Genomic DNA, 18743 nt, shown 5'->3' with positions numbered 1-18743 from the left:
GCACAATGGAAACATCTCTTCAAAGATGAAATCCAAGGAATAAATGCATAATCAGATTACTAAATTATGACTGATATTTATGGTTTAGTGCTACCGAAAGATCAAAAGATCAAAAATATATTTATTCCTACTACATACCAAGTAATAGGAATAAATATAAATGGAACATTTTCTTAAGGAGGCAAAAGAGGGACAAATTACATGAAAATAGAGATTTACATAGTTGATCTATGTTGGAAAAGTAAAAAGAAAATATGGGTTTTAATAATTCTTTCCCTGGAGGGGAAAACTGAAGAGTCAAGAATTAGAAAAGAAATGAAAGGCAATTTGAGCCAGATAGAAGTTTGCTTAATGTTCAAGATAAAGATTTTATTTCTAAATGTCAAAACTTTTACATTTCATGTTAACCTTTTCTGAAGGAAACTACTTAATGTGTACCTCATATTTTTCTGTCCTCATAAATAATTACTAAGTATAATTGGGGATAGTTCAGGGTCATTTGTTCATTGTGTCCTCTTCGTTCTCCTTCTCATCATTAAGATAACATGATTTGTCACGGGAGTGAACAAAATAGAATGTGAAACATAGAATTTAAAATGAGAAGAGTTTTAAAATATAAATGGCCTTTTACTAACTTTACTCCTGAAATTTTGAGGTGAGGGGCATGGATTTGGAACTACCATGAATTTATAGGTAGGCTCTGCCACTTAGTTATGTGAGCTTAAGAATGTTATTTAATAATCCAAAGCCTTAGTTTCCTCGTCTGTAAAATTGTGACAATAACATTGCCTACCTCATAGAGTTGATGTGAGGATTCAGTGAGAAAATGCACATCAAGCATTTAGCATAGAGCCTGAAGTATACTAACTGCTCAATGAATGTTCGCTCTGTCAGTAGTAATGAGACCCCATCAATCAATTCCATGCTTCCAAGCAAACTCACGATTATAATTTTGTTTCCCATGTAGTTTACCTGACCATAAAACTACTGAGTCCCTTGCATAGATAAGTATCTTACTGTAAAATTAATACATTGTTATTTTGAGTTTTGTTTAGGATTTTGTGGAATCCACTTATGGTAATGTTGTAGTACAGTTTGGTGACTGAGGAAACAACTTGAAAATGACAGAAATGGATTTAGACTGTCATTTATGTGTTCTCATTTGGTATCACATTGGTAGTTTGACTGTATTTTAAGATATATCAGAAATAAGTTTACCACGTTCTGTTTCAAGATGGCGACACAGTGGGCTCCTGAACCCACTTCTTTCCAGACACACCAAATCTACAGCTACATGTGGAACAGATTCCTGTGAAAGAAACCCAAAAACTGATAGATTCCTACACATCAGGTGAATGAGAAAAAAACCCTACATCGAAATGGGAGGAGAGGCTGAGATAATCTCACTATAAACCTTATTCCTGATATGGCGACCCACAATCAGGAAGGAACTCACAACGCTGAGCTTTTCCACAAGATGTGAAGGCTGTGAACACCATATCTGGCACCCCAACTTTTAAGACCTACACCAGAGAGATGAGCCTTCAAAACATCTAGCTTTGAAAGCCTTGGGGCTTACCCACGAGAAACCACAAGGCTAACAGAAACTGTTCTAGAAGGGCTCACACAGATTCACCTGGCTACACCCCAGGGCACAACAAATGCAGAGGCAGTCAACTGAAAATAGTGCTGTCTTTCTGAGAAAGAGGCCTATTTGCTTTTCTTAAAGCTTCAGCCTGAGGGGCAGGCATCTAATTTAACCCACATCTAGGGGCCTACTGAACTATTCTCCAAAGAAGGAACCTGACAGGTACAGTGTGCTCACCTTCCACCTCCCTCCAGGTCACCAGTATCTCCCAGAAAGGAGCTTGTGCACTCATCTGGTGTCCCAGTTTCAGTGGCTGCTGCCCATGGGCTAACCCTTGATTGCCTGGCTCTGGGGGCCAGCACGCTAGTGTTGACCAATTCAATAGGACATTAGCAAACAAAGAAATGGTTCCTAACTGGCTATCACCCCAGGGCTCGGTGCAGTGGGAGCACACAGAAATGCCCACCTCCATGTCTTCCCCGAAAGAGGTAGATTTGCAGACTTTAAAAGCTGCTGCCTGAGGGTCTGGCTTCCAATCAGCCTGAACCTAAGTGCTGACTGAGAGCCTCCCATTTGGGACCCTTAAAGGTCTTGGTACACCCTTAAGTACTGGGAGCCACTAAGAATAAAGTAGGCTGCTTGGAAAAGTACAAAGATTTGAGAGGCAACCAAGAGCTAGGATAGGGTTGAAGGATACGATTCATCTCCTCCACGAGGCCACTCCTTCAAGACTGGGAAAGGTGGCTATTTTATCTAACGCATAAAAACCAACGGAAAGTAAAATAAAGTAACAAGGGACTATGTTCCAAACAAAAGAACAAGATAAAACCTCAGAAAAAGAACTCAGTAAAATCCAGGTAAGTGATTTACCTAATAGAGTTCAAAAAATGACCATAACGATGCCCACCAACCACCAAGATCAGGAGAACAATGCATGAACAAAATGAGAATTTCAACGAAGAAATGGAAAATATAAGACAGCACCAAATAGAAGTCACACAACTGAAGACCCATAAGATTATCAGTAGATTTTTCAACAGAAACTTTGGAGGCCAGAAGGGAGTCGCATGACATATTCAAAGTGCTAAAAGGAAAAACAAATGCCAACCAAGAGTACTCTACCTGGCAAAGTTGTCCTTCAGACTTGAAGGAGAGACAGAATTTTCCAGACAAGCAAAAGCTAAAGGAGTTCATCACCACTAAATCGGCCTTACAAGAAATGTTAAAGGAACTTCTATAAACTGAAACAAAAGGACACTGATTAGTAACAGGAAAACAAATGAAAGTATAAATCTAACTGGTAAAGATAAATATTTGGTAAAATTCAGAATAACCTAATGTTGTAAAGGTAGCGGGTTAATCACTTATAAAACTAGTATGAAGGTTAAAAGACAAAAGTAGTAACACTAACTAAGCACAATAATTTCTTAATGGATAGTAAAAAAAAAGGAAGCAGAAAAAGAACAAACTAAACCCAAAGTTAGTAGAAAGAAGATAACAAAGATCAGAGCAGAAATAAATAAAATAGAGATATAAAGACAATAGAAAAGATCAATAGAACTAAGAGTTGGTTGTTTGAAAAGATAAACAAAATTGACAAACCTTTAGCTAGACTCATTAAGACAGAGAGAGGACTCAAATGAAATCTAAAATATAAGAGAAGACATTACAACTGATACCACAGAAACACAAAAGATCGTGGTGACTACTATGAACAATAATACACCAAAAAATTTGACAACCTAGAAGAAATGGTTCAATTCCTAGAAACATACACCTACCAAGACTGAGTCATGAGGAAATAGAAAATCTGAACAGAACTTTTACAGTTAGGCGATTGAATTAGTAATCAAAACCTCCCAGCAAACAAAAGCCCAAGACCATATAACTCTTCCAAAAAAATAGAAGAGGAGGGAACATATTTTTCTTAAATAATTACAAGAACATTTTTCATATGCCATAAAACATGGTATTAATATTTAATTCTTTTTGTCTTGCAGGTGTAAAGGGTCAAGTTTTTGATCAGAGTGGAAATCCATTACCCAATGTAATTGTAGAAGTCCAAGACAGAAAACATATCTGCCCCTATAAAACCAACAAATTTGGAGAGTATTATCTCCTGCTTTTGCCTGGGTCCTATACACTAAATGTAAGTATACAGTTCTAGTTATTGTTATTAAAATACTATAAAACTCATAATATTCCCTCACTCAGCAGGAATCTAAAATAAGTCTGAAAAGTCCAAAAGTAGTACATCAGGACAGAAGGAAAGGACAACATCAGACTTGTGTCTGGCAGGAAGCGAGAGAGGTGAGAATGATAGGAACCAACCAAAAAAATCATGTTTTCCCCCCCAGCTGGCAATTTTTTAAATAGAAGCCAAATCCTACTTGGCTATAAAAATGGAACAAACCTTATTAATAGTAATAATTAAACAGTGTAACCAAAGTACTTCCAAGCTTCATGGAGTATCATTTTAATGCCCATTCCATGAAACATAATTTCTGCTATTAAAAAAACAGACTGAGATACAAGGTCTGTAGAATTCTGTTTTAAACAAAATTTGATCCACCAATTTTACCACTACAGTAAGAAAGTTATACACATTTTGCAGCACTTTCCTACACAAATGATAGTGAGTTTTCCAATGGATGCAAGTAAAATTTCAGGTTTTAATTCTAATTTAATATGCATGTTTCTGAGTCATTTCTTCCTAGTTGGAAGCATGGACTAGTATGTAAATGAACTAAATGAATAAGTACCTGACTTAGTTGGCCAGATTGTGCCTTTTTCTCTCTGATATGACTTTTCTCTAAGACACTCCAGATTCTTCTACTTTGCCAGTGGATCTGATGCCAATCATAGCAGTTCCTCCTAGGAGAAGGTAGTCATCTATGCTGCAGTAAAAACTGGCTTTGTATTTCATTATTTCATCTTCGGACATAATAAAGGCATGGTTTTCAGTTTATCAAACTCTATAGAAGTCAAAGCCTCCCTGCTCCATAGGTTACCCCCCAGTGCCCAGCAGTGGGGCCCATCAACCCATCAATTGCTAATCTTCTTCTTGAGAACCTCTCCTCCTACTGAGAAGATCGATCGAGCTGGAAAACCAACTCGGCATGTCTCTTTCCCTAAAAAAGGCCCTTTATTTTCCTGTCATTTACTGTGACATTTCCATTCTAGGAAAAAAGGAGTTTTCCATGTAGTGAATCTACATTATTTCTATGTAATCCCATAAATAAACCACACCTTGATAGTATAGTTATGAATTGTTCATTTCTAGTTAGACTAATGCAGTACATGTCAGCTTTAGCTACTGGTTCTAGGACAAGATTGGAAGGCAAGACTTTGGAAGCTGCAGTGAATGGCTAAAATACATACCAATGAATGGCTATGCAAATGTTATTCCCCATTCTTTTCTCTCTCCACCATATAGAATAAAAGCGTTTCTCAGCAGACATAGTCTTAAATTAGTTTAGCATTTGGCCTGTTTTTTCCTGATCATTTCCACCAACAAAAAAGCAAATCTAGCTGAAGATTCAGACTCCTGTGAATAAAACCAGGGAACAATCAAAGCTTTTTAAGGAAGCAATAAACGTGTACACTTAGGTCAGCTGCAAGGAAAATGGAATAAATTGAATAAAGAATTCCACTTATGAGTAATCTTGATACCCAGTCGGCATAGGAAGTACAGGCGTGGGACAAAGTGAAACAGGCAACTCTGCCTTTGCTCTCTGTGACAGTGATGGGGGCGAAGCAGTCTACTGCTTCCTTCCCCTGACTTACATCTTCAGATAAGGGACCTGTCTTTATGGCACTTTGTAAGTTCTTGAAAAACAGCATTAACTATGGCCCATATCAACAGACACTGGATAACCCTTTCAGCGAGCAGGACTGAAGCGGTTACTAGCCTAGGAGGCCGGGCAGATCGTTACATGTGTTTCATAAAGAGTGCATTTTAGGGGTGGATTTCAGTGTTTTCAGTGTTGGCACCACAAACATCTGAAATCACTCAGATAATTGTTTCTTGTTTCTTCTCAGGTTACAGTCCCTGGACACAATCCACACCTCACAAAGGTGATCATTCCAAAAAAATCCCAGGACTTCAGCGCTCTTAAAAAGGATATTTTATTTCCATTCAGAGGGCAATTGGATTCCATCACAGTATCAAATCCTCCTTGTCCTACGATTCCTCTATACAGAAATTTGCCAAGCCACTCAGCTGCAACAAAGCCTAGTCTGTTCTTATTTTTAGTGACTCTTTTTCACGTATTGTTCAAATATAGCAAAATGTGAAACTCAACCCCCATCACCACCTGGAATCAGGGATTCCTCATGCCAGGTTACTGCAAATCTAAGTCCCTCTGTGGGACAACTGGACAAACTCCACTGGTCCTTCCCTAAGAAGATAAACAGTTGTCTCCAAATCCTGCAGCAAGCAATGTGTGGTGATAACACAAGGAAATGATTTCATCTTGATGAATGGAAGACACCTCGCTATCAAGTACTACCCACTTACTTACACTTAATTTTAAAGTAGTCTTAGAAATTCGTAAGAAGTTAAACTTGAGGAGCAAAAAAGAAGCTCCTGCAAGAAAAAAAAAGGAGCTATTTTTGTATACAGAGAGCCAGATGAATGTAAGCAATGAAGATGAACATTTATTGATCACCTGTTATATACAAGACCTTGCTATGAGTGCTATATGTGAAGACATAGTGCCATATATAACTAGTTCTCAGGGCAGGGAAAACTGGTGGCAGGACTGGGAATATTTAGTTTTGTCAATGTTCTAAGGAAATTTGAGAGAAAACAGGCAACCATGTCTCAGTGGCCCAAGAAAATATGGGCCTAATGGGATGACAGGTTGCTGCTTACAGCCCCAAAACAGGTCAATAAGTGCCCCTGCCTTTCTGTACCCAGATGCCACAGTCCTGTTTTGCTGATAACCCCCAAATGTGTAACTGTAGCATCTTGCCTGAGCTTCAGACTTACATCCAGCTGCCCACCGGACACTTCTCCCTGGGTGTGACACACAGGTACCTCAAACTCATGTCGAAAATTGGACATGCTTTTCTCTCTAGAGCTGCTCTTCCTCCTATCTTCTCTCAGTTACTGGTACCACCAAACTAGAAACCTGGGAGTCATCCTTGATACTTCCTCCCCTCCTTCATCCATATATTCAGTCAGTCCCTAAAGACTGATGTTCATTACAAACATTGACTGGTTCTGCCCTCTCTCCACGCCTAACACTGCCAAGGTTCAGCCATCGTAGCTCACCTGCACCACTGCAACGGCCTTACTGGTGTCTTGCTCCCAGCCTTCTCCTCTTCTGATTCATCCTCCACACAGCACTGGGGAAAGGGGTGTGTTTAAAACAAAAATCAACAATCAACTGCTTGTAGTTCCTATACACGTACCGTCCTGTTTGTGTCCCCCGTGTCTGGAATGCCATTCTGACCCACTACGTTTTCTTTCCACCTCCTTTAAAACTCAGTTTAGGTACCAACTCCCCCAGGGAGGTTGTGGTGTGACCATCATCCCATTTCTTTCCATTTCACCCCCGCCCAGCCGTTCTGGGGGCCCTTCCTCTGCTTCCCAAATTAAACAGGTTGCCTCTATGATTGGATTTAGAACAGTGTATTATGATCCTCTATTTCCACATGTGATTTTTCTCTAGTAGAGTGTGAGCTCTTTGAGACCAAGGGCTATTTGTTTGAAAATTAGCTTTTATATCCTCAGGGCCTAGAACATATTAGGACCTGAATGAATGAATGAATGAAGGCAGGGCTCCAGCAATCTGCTACTCCCAATCTCTCCCCAGAAACCTTATAGGGCTTTGAGTCATTTTATGAAACTAGGACCCATGCTTTGCCGATTTCCAGCTCAGTAGTAACAGTGTTTTCATATATGTATGAAGAAATGAATTCAAATACGGTGCTTTTATAAGACTTTGCATTTATCCTAAGGTTCATAGTAAAGATAGTATTTTACCTGTTAACAACACTACAGCTACCTTTTATCAGAAAACAAAATTTTTACCATTAGTACTCAAATATAAAGCAATTGTTTAATGAGTTAGCCTAACTTAAAACATTATATGTAAGATTAAGGGGGAGGAAAGCACAAGCAGATCTCTAAGTGCTGTGTATTGCTTATGGAAAATGAGTTTCCTTGGCTCTTAAATTGAAATTTCTGTAGGATCTAGAAATGAAACTGTAATGAGCGTGGTAAATGCTTAAGAACCACAAAGGAATGGGAGATACGTGGGCATTTCGGAATTATTCTTGTGCACAAAAATCATGCATGTTTAATATAAACAGAAGTTATCGTCTTTTAATCACTTAAATTGGGCAATAACCTAAATATCTTGATCATTTTTATTTAAATAAGCCTTAATTTATTATGTACTCGAAAGTATATATTACTATAACATTGCAGAAAATGATCTTGGTATATTACATACATATAAAAGCATACAAAATTCGGCTTGATCTACCATCAAGCCCCAACAATTTTCCAATCCAGCATTCTGAGTTCTAACTTTTCCTTTTCTAAGAAATTTTTGAAGGGATGTGAACCAAAATCTGAATTGGTTCATGATCCTTAATGTAAATTTCTTAAGAAAATGATTTTAAAATCAGGAATTTTATCAGAATCAAACTTAAAATGATTTAGACAATTTTTTTTGGAGATGATTACAAAATCTAAACCAAGCCTGAATTTAATTCAGAGCAGGTATGCGCTACTTATTTTGCAGCAAGGGCTCTGTGCTCAAAAGTAGTTTGCAGCAAGGGGAATAGTACCATAGCATCCCAGCTACACCCTCCACTAATCCAGAGGAGAGACCACCATGGAATTCTGACTAGAGTCGGACCAGATCCCCACATTTCCCTGCGTTAACGTCTTTCCTACTGTTCCCACCCTCACGTGCTCCTCACGTTCTGTAGAACTTTTTGTATACAGAAACCAACATGGTAAAGGTTTTCACGTTAGAAGACAGCACGTGGGAATAAAATCATTTATTATCATGATAATTTTATTCCCACGTGCTGTCTTCTAACGCTGTCTTCTAACGAGCCCTGGGTTCAAACCCACCCACCATTCAATTTCCTTACCTGTAAAATGAAGACCTCTGCTTGACTCCGATTCTCTGGCAGAAGCAGTGGTTAAGTCACACTTTGGTGCCATTTTTTTGTACTTGCTCAGGTAGAGGAAGTATAATTAACCCTAAGGTGGTAAATATTTTGAAGGCGGTATAACTTATTAAAGACCAAATCTTTTGCCTCAGATACAAACAGAATTGGTCTGAAAACAAACTGGTTAGCTGGAATGATCATTTAGTAATATTTAAGGAAACTTTCATGAAGTAACTTTTTCTGATGTACCTACTCAAATTATGATGTTAACATGTAAATGGTGGGGAATATTTTAGAGTAATGTTAAGTCCCTGCAGATAAGTCAGTGTTGATTTTGGTGCTTAATTTATCACATTCAGACGAACTGTTGGATATATCAGAAATGTTAAAAAAAAAAAAAAAAAAAAAAAAAAGCCTCTACTCAACACGTCTGAAAGTCTTAAGAAATCAGCGTTTTGTTCCAGAAGCAAATTTGTATTTGTTCTACCTTTAGAAAGTAACAATATCCAACACTTGATTGGAAATATCTTTTCCTGGGGAATCCAGAAAAATGAGCATAGCATATTGTCTCATTGCAACAGGATTAAGATGCTTAACGAGAAGTCTGATTCTTATTGCACACGGTGAAACTACAGTTGATGTCTATTTTATGACAAATCCCTTCTATCTTCCTCATGACTTTGGAGGGGAAAAGGGGAGAAAATGGTTAAAAAGCAAAAAAATTGTTAGTTAACACCTAAAACCGAAGTTTGAAGTCTAACTTCATTATAGACTTTATATCACTAATAAGCAAATATTATACTGTATTGCTTACAAACTATTTTATCATACTTTAGCATATGAACTTCTCCACAGCCATTTATAGATGTTTCACAAATGATTTTATAAGTTTTCTGACTTTCTAATTAAGAACTTAAAATGCATAAATCGTCTAAGACCATGAAGTTTTACTGAGTATTGGCCATGACTACCTCTGAATGCAGTAAATCTAGAATGTTTATTCTCAATAAATTAATATTCATGTAAACAACAAATGCTGTCTCTTTCCATTACATTACCTTGAAAACAAATACGCAAGTGTAACAAAGTCCACATATTAGAGAGAACTGATTATCATGAAATAAAGCCTGGGAAAGACCAAATGACATTTTATGAGGCAGTAATATTGCAGTAACTCTTCAAAGCTCAGGTAGTCCTTCCAGAACAGTTTCTATGTGGTATTACCCATCCTAATGTTATATTCCAAAATAATTTGTACATGGGGCAGAAGATGAAGTGTGTATTCTGTTAAAAAAAATAAAATAAATTAAAAAGACCTTTGGAAAATTCACAAGGCACGTTAATATACTGTTTCCCCATAAATAAGACGTAGCCAGACCATCAGTTCTAATGCGTCTTTTGAAACAAAAATTAATATAAGACCCAGTATTATATTATTATATTATACCCGGTCTATTATAGTAAAATAAGACCAGGTTTTATATTAATTTTTGCTCAAAGACGCCTTAGAGCTGATGGTCCGGCTAGGTCTTATTTTTGGGGAAACACGGTAGTAAAGGGTCTGAGAAATCATGCAAGAAATCATCCAAACATACTTGGCCATGGAACCATTTTCTTAAATAATTTAGCTTAGTACCATCCCTTTGAACTCACCTTCCTAGATTTCCAAACATATTTTGGGAAATGATGATATAGGAAGAAGTCTTCTGTCCTAAATAAATTGCTAAATAAGTGTCCTAAATAATAAAGTGCTTTTGAAACAGCATACTTATAAACAAAGAATTTGCCTCCTGTAGGAATTGGAAAATTAACAGCCCTAATGCTTCATCAATATAACCCCTGATAACGAATTTCTAGTCATAGGACAAAGAAGTTGGGCTACCGTCTATGTCTGCCCTCTGAAACATGCTAAAAAAGTAATTTTAAATGAGACAAGGCTGAGTAGGACATAGCAAATTTATAGACACCAATTTCTAAAAAGTGATAAATATCTCAATTTAGAAAATAAATTGAGAAGTTTTTCTATTTTTGAAAGAGAATTCATTACATAGGAACCCCTTTGCAGAAATTTCCTGCTGTAGTTTAGCTAGACTTCAATATTTAAATTTGCAGCTCCTTAAAGCATCCATTACTCCCCACCACCCCCCAAAAAAGCAAGGTACAATTTTTAAATCAACTAAACTTTAAAACATTGAACATAGGGGGGAAAAGTAAAAGAAATTATAAACAAGTGATTAGTCCATTTTGAAATTTTCTATTCACTAGTTTTATAATGAAAAGCAACTTAAAGAATAAACCTCAAATTTTAGAGGCACCAGTCTACACAAGTAATTGCTACATCTTACATATTCACTAAAGATTTCCAGAGTTTATACTGAACTAGCAGTTGATCAACTTAGATCAAATACATTTGTTCTAATTGATCAGAGATATCTGTACTTCAACACTGGTTTTATACATAGTATTTATCTCAGGATGCTCTGAAGGGCAAATAGTGAAGGATTTCAGGACCCAAATGTGAAGCTTGTGTTTGATTTAATTGAGAGTACAACTCTCATCATTACTTTGCTCTCTAGCCCAGCAATGTCTTCTGGGAGTATTCTGTCTATACTGTTAGGGGTCTTCCATCAGTGGATGCCTTCAGAGAACCCAATGTGGTGTTTCCACCTTGTGGCTAAAAAAGTGCTTAACTAAAAAGATTTGGTGTTCACATGCCTCTTATAAAAACAATATAGGGGAGAGGTCCAAGATGGCAGAATAGGTAAATGTTATGCCTACTACATCTCAGGATCACACCAAAATTACAAATATAGAACAATCAACCTCAAAAATCATCTGAAGACTAGCTGAACAGAACTCCTATAACTGAGGATATAAAGAAGAGACCAAATCAAGACTGGTAGGAGGGCAGGGAGATCAAAGCAGGCTGACCCCGAACCCACAGATGGTGGCTGAATGCTGGGAGGGGCACCTTGGTGGCAGAGGTCCCCCCTAAAGAGGGCGGGTTCCCAGCCCTATGCCAGGCTCCCCAAACCAGGGGTCCTGCGTCAGGAAGAGGAGTTTCCCACAGCATCTGGAAGTGAAAATCAGCGAGGACTCTGCCCTTCCCAGTGGGGCAGAGGGTGGCTGGAAATCCAGACACCCTCGTGTCGAGCCAGCACATAGACTCACTTGCTCGTGGGATCTCACCTGGTCTCTGGTGGAGGGGCAGCAGCTCAGGAGGCCCAGGGACAGACATGCGGGGAAGAACCAAGTTGCATGGCTTCAGGGCAGGAGCTGGAAGAACAGGAGCCATTGCTGTCCCTGTGTAGAGCCTGACACACCTGTGGCCTATAGGAGGGCGCCATATTTTCAATGTTAAGCCCACACCCAAAGGGCCAAGTCTGGGACTGCATTGGTCTGGTAAAATCCGCATGTGCGCACCACCGTTTGATGACACCCTGGGACCCACCCTTGCACAGCTGGTGCCACATTGCCTGGGACAGTCTTGAGTGCTGGGCTGCTGGCCCCGTCCTACAGACTGCTGAAGCCTGGGTGGTGGTCTGGGAAACGTTTGCTAGTGGGCGGTAACCCAAGACCTGCGCCAGAGCGTCCCTTGGGCAGCTCTCAGAAACCTGCGGGCCTGAGACAGGCAGTGGTTGGCCATGGTGCTCTCAGGGAGTTTTTGCGGGGTGGTGGTGGGCCCAGCACTGGTGCGGGAGTTGAGGCAGCATTGACTTTGTAGAAACCACCAACCATACCCCTTAGCTCCCTGGAACCCCGCTCCGCCCACCTAGGGCTGCACTGCCAGGGGCACTCTGGGCACCTAGGTGGCCAGCCCTGCCCGACAAGCCACAGAGGCCTTTTACAGCAGAGGGCCCATGACGGCCCGGGGAGATTTTGGTTGTGGACAGTGACCCAAAACCTGCACCACAGCCACTCTTGGGCAGCTCTCAGGAATTTGTCAGCCTGAGGCAAGTGGTGGCTGGCTGTGGTGTTCTAAGAGTGCTGTGAGAAGTAGTCACAGGCTGGGCACTGGCCTAAGAACTGAATCTACATTAATTTTGTAAAAACCACCAGCCACATCTCATGACTCCCTGGGACTATACCCCACCCAGCTAGTGCTGCATCACTGAGGGCACTCAACGTCAGGTCAACCAGTGCAGCCTGCACACCCAAGGAGGCTCTTTCAAAAGCTGGGCTTTATGGGCAGCTGGCGATGGCAATAGGCCTAGGGGATCTCTGGGCCTTTTGCTAAGCTGCCTCAGACCCACTATTGGTGGCAGCCAGCCTCGTTTCACAGGAAGGCCACACCCACAGGCCTACAGGTCCAGCACAGGCAGCAGCCAACTACATACAATTTTGTGGCTCCTACTGTGTTTCCCTGAAAATAAGACCCAGCCAGACCATCAGCTCTAATGCATGCGTCTTTTGGAACAAAAATATAAGACCTTATTTTCGGGGAAACACAATACCAGGTAGCTGCGGGCCATTGACAGGTAAGGCTGAAATTGGGCTGCAGGGTCAATTGACACCAGAAACAACACATCCAGAGGCTGGCTTCAGACCACACCAGAGCACTACCTGGTTAGCCCAATAAGCAACACATCCAAAGGGTAGTCTCAACAGGCACAAGAGCCGGTGGGGGGCGACTCCCCTCTGAAGGGTCAGCCCCTACACATCAGATCATACAGTGTAGAGATAGCCAATCCTCACAGTCAGGCGGCCTGAAAGTCAATCCCACCCACTGACTTGTCAAAAGCAATCAAAGCTGAACTACAATGGGAGAACACACACAACACACTCAAAGGACATTCCCGGAACACACGCACAGGAGATCAGGGAGACTATGCCACTGGACCACACAGGACACATACTACATAAGGCCACCCAGCAAAGACTGAGAGACATAGGAGATATACCTAATACATAGAAGCAAACACAGAGCAGCAGCCAGAATGAGGAAACAAAGAAACATGTCCCAAATAAAAGAACAGGAGAAACCTCCAGAAATAGAACTAAATGAAATGAAGAAAACCAACCTACCAGAGACAGAGTTTAAAGCACTGATTATAAGAATACTTAAGGAACTTAGTGAGAATTTCAACAAAGAGATAGCAAAGCATAAAGAAGGACATAGAAACCATAAAAAAGAACCAGTCAGAAATAAAGAATACAATAACTGAAATGAAAAATACACTAGATGGAATCAACAGCAGATTAAATGGAGGATCGAATCAGTGATGTAAAAGACAAGGTAGCAGAAAACACCCAATCGGAACAACAAAAAGAAAAAAGAATAAGAAACGATGAAGATAGTTTAGAGACCTGTAGGACAACATCAAGCATAACAACAATTGCATCATAGGAGTACCAGAAGGAGAAGAGAGGGTAAGGGATCAAGAACCTATTTGAAGAAATAATGACTGAAAACTTCCATAACCTGGTGAATGAAATGGCCATACAAGCCCAGGAAACACAGAGTTCTAAATAACAAGAAGCCAAACAGGCCCACACCAAGACACATCATCAATAAAATGGCAAAGCTTAAAGACAAAGAGAGAATCCTAAAATCAGCAAGAGAAAGACAACTAGTTACTTATAAGGGAGCTCCCATAAGACTTATCAGTGAATTTTTCTCAACAGAAACTTTGCAAGCCAGGAGGGAGTGGCAGGAAATAATCAGAGTGATGCAAAACAAGGTCCCACAACCAAGATTATTCTACCCAGCAAGGCTATTATTTAAAATTGAAGAAGGACTTCCCAGACAAGAAAAAGAAAAGGAATTCATTACTATCAAGCCAGTATTACAAGAAATGTTAAAAGGACTATTTTAAGCAGAAGAAAAAAGAAAATGAACAAAGACCAGAAAATATAATAAAATGGCAATAACTATATACCTATCAATAATCACTTTAAAAGTAAATGGATTAAATGTTTCAATAAAATTACATAGGGTAGCTGAGTGGATAAGAAAACAAGACCCATGCAGATGCTGTCTACAGGAGACCAACCTCAAACTGAAAGACACATACAGACTGAAAGTAAAGGAATGGAAAAAAATAATTCATGCAAATGGAAACGAGAAAAAAGCTGGGGTAGCAATCCTTATTATCGGACAAAATAGACTTTTAAATGAAAACTATAATAAAGACACAAAGAAGGACATCACATAATAATAAAGGAATGAATCCAACAAGAGGACATCACCCCAGTAAAAGTTTATGCACCTAACATAGGAGCCCCTAAATATATAAAGCAAATATTGACCTACATAAAGGCAGAGACCAACAATAATCACCATAATAGGGGACTTCAATACCCTATGACACCAATAAACAGATCTTCCAAACAGAAACAGTGGTCTTAAATGACGCACTAGACCAGATGGATTTGATATTTTTAAAGCATTTCATCCCACAGCAGCAGAATATACATTCTTCTCAAGCGCACATTTTTCAAGGTAGACCACGTGTTAGGCCACAAAGCCAGTCTCAATAAATTTAGGAAGACTGAACTCATATCAAGCATCTTCTCTGACCACTGTGCTATAAAACTAGAAATCAACTACAAGAAAAAAACTGAAAACACACAAACACATGGAGACTAAATAACATGCTACCCAAATAATGAATAGGTCAACAATCAGATCAAGAAAGAAATCAAAAGATATCTCAAGACTAATGAAAATGGAAACACAATGGCCCAAAAATCTATGGGAAACAGTGAAAGCAGTCCTAAGGGAGCAATTCTTAGCAATGCAGGGCTACCTAAAGAAATTAAAAAAAAATCTCAAATCAACAGTCTATTTTTACACTTAAAGGAACTGAAAAAAGAACAGCAAAGCCCAAAGTGAGAACAAGGAAGGAAATGATAAAGAGCGGAACAGAAATAAATGAAAGAGACTAAAAAAAAAAAACAATACAAAGTCTGAGAGAGGTATCAGGGTTTGCCCTAAGCCACAGCACCAAGATATAGGTGAGCTGGCCTGGTACTCATGCCTTGGGTTGGATTGGTGGGGTAAAAAGCTCTCGAATTAGATCTCAGCCTATCCTAGCCACTTACTAACTCGGCTCCTTGTTATCTCTTTGTATCTTCTTTTACTGTGAAATGGACCACAGGTACAGAAACATACATAAAACATGCATGTACAGTTTAATAAATAATAAAATGAACACCCATGTAAAAAGAAAAAAAAAAGACCAATGAAACCAAGAACTGGTTTTTTTGAAAAAAAATAAAACTGACAAACCTTCAACCAGTCTCATCAAGAAAAAAAGAGAGAGAACCCAAATAAAATCAGAACTGAAAGAAGGAAGTGACAATCAACACCACAGAATTTTAAGAAAATACTATGAGCAATTATACACCAACAAACTGGACAATCTGGAAGAAACAGAAACTCCTAAAAGCATACAATCTTCCAAAGCTGAATCAAAAAGAAACAGAAAATCTGAACAGACCTATTACTACCAACGAAATTGAATCAGTGATCAATAAGCTGCCAAAAAACAAAAGTCCTGGACCAGATGGCTTCACAGGCGAATTTTACCAAACATTCCAAAAAAAAAAAAAATATATCACCTATTCTCCTCAAACTATTCCAAAAAATCCAAGAGAAGGGAAGGCTCCCAAGCTCATTTTACGAGACCACCATTACCCTGATTCCAAAACCAGACAAAGAAATTACAAAAAAAGAAAACTACAGACTGATATCCCTAATGAACATAGATGTAAAAATCCTTAACAAAATATTAGCAAACCGAATTCAGCAATACATTAAAAAGACCATACAGCACGATCAAGTGGGATTCATTGCTGGTATGCAAGGTCAATTCAATATCCACAAACCAATTAACATGATACACATTAACAAAATGAAAAATAACAGCATATGGTCATGATGCAGAAAAAGCATCTGACAAAATCCAGCATCCATTTATGATAAAAACTCAGCAATGTGGGAATAGAGGGAACATAATAAAGGTCATATGACAGACCCACAGCTAATATCATACTCAATGAGGAAAAGCTAAAAGGATTCCCCTTAAGATCAGCCACATGACAAGGATGGCCACTGTCACTTTTATCCAACATAGTACTGGAAGTTCTTGCTACAGCAATCAGACAGGAGAAAGAAACAAGAGGCATCTAAACGGGAAAGGAACAAGTAAAACTGTCATTATTTGCAGATGACATGATACTATATATAGAGAACCCCCAAGATTCCACCAAAATACTAGAACTGATAATTTAGTAAAGTAGAAGGATACAAAATTAATATTCAGAAATCAGGTCAAAGGGGTAGTAGATTGGGGGATGGAGGCTTATCACTTTGTGAGGGGTGTAAATGTGTAACTACTACATTGTTTTGTACACCTGGAACTGATAAAATAAATTCCATAAGGCCAAGAACCTCTTCTTGCCAGAACCCATCCTAGGCTCCATAAATTTTTTTTGTCTCTAATTCTAGGGGCACTAAGCAAGTACCAAATGTGCTACTTGAATTTAGTTAGCTCTTAACACTGCACAGGACGAAAATAAAAAGCCATGGAAAAGTCAGGAGGTAGTAAACTTTGTTGTACTAAAAAGGATGAGAGAACGGTGAAAAGAAAGCACCTACCCATAGGGAGCTCTAAAAATCTAAAATGATCAGGCAGAACACTTCAGATAATGCCCAACGAGCAATAAAATTAAAGTTCTTTTTTCCGTATTTTCATCAGGGAAGTGACATCAGAACACCTGTAAATTATAAATGAACCAAAAATGGTCCATTGACCAAAGGCAGTGAAGTCAATTGAGGCGATGTCACTGTGTTCTTGGAGAAAGGCCTAATATGGAGTGTGGCCTGGGAATGTGTGAATCAAACACACACACATAAGTACTAAAATTTAGCTGAAAAGTAAATGAAATACATAACATGACAGTAATGGAAAAAAATAAAACAATCTATTATGGTTCTCTTATCCAAAACAATACTATTCCACCAATATTTTTATATATCATTCCAAATGCATTACCTGTTAATTACTGAACATGTGGGGAGTCTCCCATCTGCTGTCACTTCACACTGCTCGTTCTATTTTCTGTTGGTTTTTATTATATCCTGTTAATAGTCCATTTTACAATGTGTTAACATATTCAGCACTTCTGAGCACCTTCTAAAGCGCTGGTACTTTCAGGTATGTATCTTTTTAAAGCATCACTTGTATATGTCAAAAATTCCCTATCATATACAATTGAAAGCTGGCCACAAACTTCTATACAATTGGTATTTTAAGGTGAAGAAATTTTTTTTTGTAAATACTAAATTAAAACCCAATTCAGAATCCAAATAACCAGAAAGTGCAACAAACTTTTCACGATACACTGCATAACTTGCAGTTACTGTCTACAGACCTACACTCATCAGTTATCTTTAGAACCCTATTAAAAATAAAAATGTAAACTAAAAGATGCCAACAGCTAACCCTTGCAGGCTCCTGTTTTAAAGGCAGTTTCCAGACTCAAGTCTCAATGCTTTGATTCATTCAATAAATTCTTATTGGTACCCATGTATGTATATCAGTCAAGAAGAGGTTCTTGGCCATATGGAATTTAGTTTCATAGATAACTCAGAGAAATTACAAGCAATTACAATAGTGCTTTTCATGCTGACTAGTGGCAGGGTGGTTAGCCCTGACTCCCTCCCTGCCCCAACTACATCCCTTCCGGACCAGTTAGTTCACTATCACTTGAGAAACCACTTAGCAAGGCTGCCATGTGGTAACACAAGTGAACAAGACAGAGAGAAAAGCGCTTCGTGGCCCTACTAAACTGTAACGTCATTCTCTCAGGTTGGCCTCACTCCTCCCAACTGCATCAAGTTGCCCACTGATACGTGTACTTCCAAAGTGAGCAGACAGGATCTTTCCAAAAACAGAAGCATATTCAGACTTGTACCTTTGATTACCGAAATGAGGTGATATTCAAATGTAATTTCTATTTTAACAACTCATTATTATGGAAAAATTTGTAAGATCCAATAATCACATTCTTG

General features: G+C 38.9%; 1 protein-coding gene across 2 annotated transcripts in view; it reads left to right on the top strand.

The window, feature by feature from the left end:
* Positions 1–9127, top strand: part of CPM (carboxypeptidase M) — a 64750-nt gene extending 55623 nt beyond the window's left edge. For both annotated transcript variants that reach the window (XM_033118446.1, XM_033118445.1), the window contains exons 8-9: positions 3589–3737; positions 5630–9127. In XM_033118446.1, the coding sequence (XP_032974337.1) occupies positions 3589–3737; positions 5630–5884 (404 nt within the window). In that variant the 3' untranslated portion in view covers positions 5885–9127. The remainder of the gene's footprint in view (positions 1–3588; positions 3738–5629) is intronic.
* The last annotated feature ends 9616 nt before the right edge of the window (positions 9128–18743 follow it).

Source organism: Rhinolophus ferrumequinum, chromosome 10 (assembly GCF_004115265.2).
Source record: "Rhinolophus ferrumequinum isolate MPI-CBG mRhiFer1 chromosome 10, mRhiFer1_v1.p, whole genome shotgun sequence".
Classification (NCBI taxonomy): domain Eukaryota; kingdom Metazoa; phylum Chordata; class Mammalia; order Chiroptera; family Rhinolophidae; genus Rhinolophus; species Rhinolophus ferrumequinum.
Note: the sequence above shows the minus strand (reverse complement) of the source record. Positions and strands in the feature narration are given on the sequence as shown.